The sequence below is a fragment of the Zalophus californianus genome, chromosome 1 (genome assembly GCF_009762305.2).
Source record: "Zalophus californianus isolate mZalCal1 chromosome 1, mZalCal1.pri.v2, whole genome shotgun sequence".
In the NCBI taxonomy this organism is placed as follows: domain Eukaryota; kingdom Metazoa; phylum Chordata; class Mammalia; order Carnivora; family Otariidae; genus Zalophus; species Zalophus californianus.
Window position 1 is genome coordinate 79933130 of NC_045595.1, and position 3665 is coordinate 79936794.

General features: G+C 38.7%; 1 protein-coding gene across 1 annotated transcript; it reads right to left on the reverse strand.

Annotated features, from left to right (window-relative positions):
- Positions 1-2976: 2976 nt before the first annotated feature.
- LOC113918646 (uncharacterized protein C4orf3-like) lies at positions 2977-3316 on the reverse strand. The gene has a single exon (XM_027587263.2). It carries the CDS (start codon positions 3245-3247, stop codon positions 3041-3043), a length of 207 nt encoding a protein of 68 aa, XP_027443064.2. The 5' UTR covers positions 3248-3316; the 3' UTR covers positions 2977-3040.
- Between the last annotated feature and the right edge of the window lie 349 nt (positions 3317-3665).

A 3665-nucleotide genomic window follows, 5' to 3' on the forward strand; every position in this document is an offset into this window, starting at 1 on the left:
ACATATGGGGGCATATATCTTTTCAAATTAGTGTTTTGATATTCTTTGGGTAAATACACAGTAGTGGAATTACTGGATTGTATGGTAGTTCTATTTTTCATTTTTTGAGGAACCTCAATACTGTTTTCAGCAGTGTTGCACCAGTTTGCATTCCCATGAACAAGGCGTGAAGTTTTCCTTTTCTCCACATCCTCACCAACACTTGTTTCTTGTGTTTTTTATTTTAGTCATTCTGACAGGTGTGAGATGATAGCTCATTAGTTTTTACTTTTTAATATTTATTTATTTATTTTTAAAGATTTTATTTATTTTTTGACAGAGAGAGAGAGAGAGAGACAGTGGAAGAGGGAACACAAGCAGGGGAGTGGGAGAGGGAGAGGTAGGTGTCCTGCTGAGCATGGAGCCTGATGCGGAGCTTTATCCCAAGACCCTGGGATCATGACCTGAGCTGAAGGCAGACGCTTGATGACTGAGCCAACAGGTGCCCCCCCCTTTTTTTTAAGATTTATTTATTTATTTGAGAGAGAGCAAGACAGAGCACATGAGTGGGTGGAGGGGCAGAGGGAGAGGCAGAGAATCTCAAGCAGACTCCCTGGTGAGCATGGAGCCTGATGCAGGGCTTGATCTCTCGACCCTGAGATTATGACCTGAGTGGAAATCAAGAGTCAGATGCTTAACTGACAGAGCCACCCAGGTGCCCCTCATTGCTGTTTTAATTTGCATTTCCCTAAAGATGACTGATGTTGAGCATCTTTTTATATGTCTATTGCCATCTGTATGTCTTTTTTGGAGAAATGTGTGTTCATGTCTTCTGCCCATTTTTTAATTGGATTTTTTGTTTTTTGGGGGTATTGAGTTGTATCAGTTCTTTATATATTTTGGATACTAACCCTTTATCAGATATGCCATTTGCACATATCTTCTCTCATTCAGTAGGTTATCTTTTAGTTTTGTTGATTGTTTCTTTTACTGTACAGAAGCTTTTTATTTTGTTATAGTCCCAATAGTTTATTTTTGCTTTTATTTCTCTTGCCTCAGAAGACCTATCTAGACAAAAGTAGTTAAAGCTGATGTCAGAGAAATTATTGCCTGTGCTCTCTTCTAGGATTTTTATGGTTTCTGGTCACATTTAGGTTCTTAACCCATTTTGAATTTATTTTTGTGTATGGTGTAAGAAAGTGGTCCAGTTTCATTCTTTTTTTTTTTTTAAAGATTTTATTTATTTGTCAGAGAGAGAGAGAGAGAGCACAAGCAGCAGAGCCTGCAGGCAGAGGGAGAAGCAGGCTTCCCACTGAGCAAGGAGCCCAATGTGGGACTCAATCCCAGGACCCTGGGATCATGACCTGAGCTGAAGGCAAATGCCCAACTGACTGAGCCACCCAGGTATCCCAGTCCAGTTTCATTCTTTTGCATGATACTGTCCAGTTTTCCCAACACTATTTGTGGAAGTCACTTTTTCCCATTGCATAATCTTACCTCATCTGCTGAAGATTCATTAATCGTATAATTGTGGGTTTATTTCTGGGCTCTCTATTCTGTTCTGTTGATCTATGTGTCTATTTTTGTGCCAGTACCATACTGTTTTGATTACTACAGATTTGCATTATACCTTGAAATCTGGTATTGTGATTCATCTGGTTTGATTTTCTTTTTCAAGATTGCTTTGGCTATTCAGGGTTTTTTTGTGGTTCCATACAAATTTTAGGATTATTTTTTCCTATTTCTGTGAAAAATGCTATTGGTATTTTGATAGGGATTGCATCAAATCTGTAGATTGCTTTGGGTAGTATGGACATTTTAGCAATATTTGTTCTTCCAATCCATGAACATGGCATATCTTTCCATTTCTTTTTTTTTTTTAAGATTTTATTTATTTGACAGACAGAGACACAGCAAGAGAGGGAACACAGAGGGAGAAGCAGGCTTCCCGCTGAGCAGGGAGCCCGATGCAGGGCTCAATCCCAGGACCCTGGAATCATAACCTGAGGCAAAGGCAGACACTTAACGACTGAGCCACCCAGGTGCCCCCACAAGAGCCCACTTCTAACATCTGTTACATAAAGGAGTATCTATTATATAATAGGGCTAGCTTCTGAAGGGCTTTTAATAGCTGCTTTGGGAGTGTGACCTTTCTGATTAAACACCAGCTGTTTACTCCTAGAATTTAAATTCTTACTAACATTTAGATATAAAAGAATGTAAGCTCCATGAAGGCAAGGATTTTTTGTCTTTTTTGCTTACGACTGTACCTGGCCGAGTAAGTGATCATATATTTGCTGAAATGACTTTGCTGAAGTATTTAAGGTACAGACATTATAAAAACAAAAACATATTTTAGCTACAAGCATTCTTAATACAATCACAATAATAAAAAATAGGTTTCAAACACAGTCCTATTTTAGGGAAGTTCGGGAACTTAAAATGAAGCAACGGGAAGCATCCAGGTAAGAGGACATGCACACTAGATTTCCAGTGTTGGATATTTATACTTTCTCTGAGATTGTATCAATCTGGCAACCATAACAGAGGCCCACTTAATGTAAAAATTAAACTGGTACTTAACAGCCAATACATTTTGGGCCTACACTTTCTGTACATCTCTTAACTCCTTTTTCTTCCATTGCTTTTGAGTAATTTCTTTTTAAATACTTCACCTTAATATTTCACCACATTTTTGCATCATAGTAAACCCTGGCTAATCCTTAAAATGTTAAAGGCAAGACATTACCATATTTGTTAATGAATACATTAAACCTTTACGTATAAATGCTTTAATATGCAGCCTATTAGATGTCTATCAGATGTGTGAAAAGTTTTTGAACATGAATCAAAGAGTAGTTTTAAGAACTTAGCTATGAATGGGTGAGATTACCCATTTAATATAGTCCCCAAAAGGAATAACAAAAGTATGTAAAATGAAAGTCCCTCAGAGTTTAAAATTCTGTTGCACAATCCTGTCTTCTACGTTCAAGAAGTTTGCGGTCATTTTCAGAATCCACTCCAGGAGCCAACTTCTTAATCTAGACATCAGGCAAACCATTCATGGTAAAAGATACACGAAGATAAACAACACTACATCCAAGAGGATGAAGAGCCAGAGATCCAACCAATAGGAATGCTTTGGAAACCGGTTGGCCCGGGATTGAGACCGCACTTCATGGTTCTGCTGCTGCCTCCCAGCTTCACCCGAGCCTACCCGCTCCCGGGGACCGTCCTGACCATCTTCCACAGCTGCATCCTCCTCCATCTTGCACCAGTTGCCCCACCACAATCGGAACAGCCAGCAAACCCTCACGTCCTGTACTTCCGCGTTCACCTGACCCTGAACTCATATCTTTCCATTTCTTTGTGTCATCTTCAATTTCTTTCATCAGTGTTTTATAGTTTTTAGAGTACAGGTCTTTCACCTCCTTTGTCAGGTTTATTCCCAGGTATTTTATTGTTTTTGGTGTAATTGTAAATGAGATTGTTTTCTTAATATGTCTTTTTGCTGTTTCACTATTAGTGCAAAGAAATGCAATGGATTTCTGATACTCATTTTGTAGAAGTAAATGCTCTTGAATTCACTGCTTATGAGTCACACGTGTTTTAGTTTTGACCAGGGCCAGTTTTATGACTATGTAACTTGTGCATTTGCATTGAGTCTGTGTTTAGAAGGGTGCTAT

What these genes read in the sequence shown, in the direction of transcription:
- LOC113918646 (XM_027587263.2), bottom strand. Translation starts at nt 3,247, where the DNA reads ATGGAGGAGGATGCAGCTGTGGAAGATGGTCAGGACGGTCCCCGGGAG.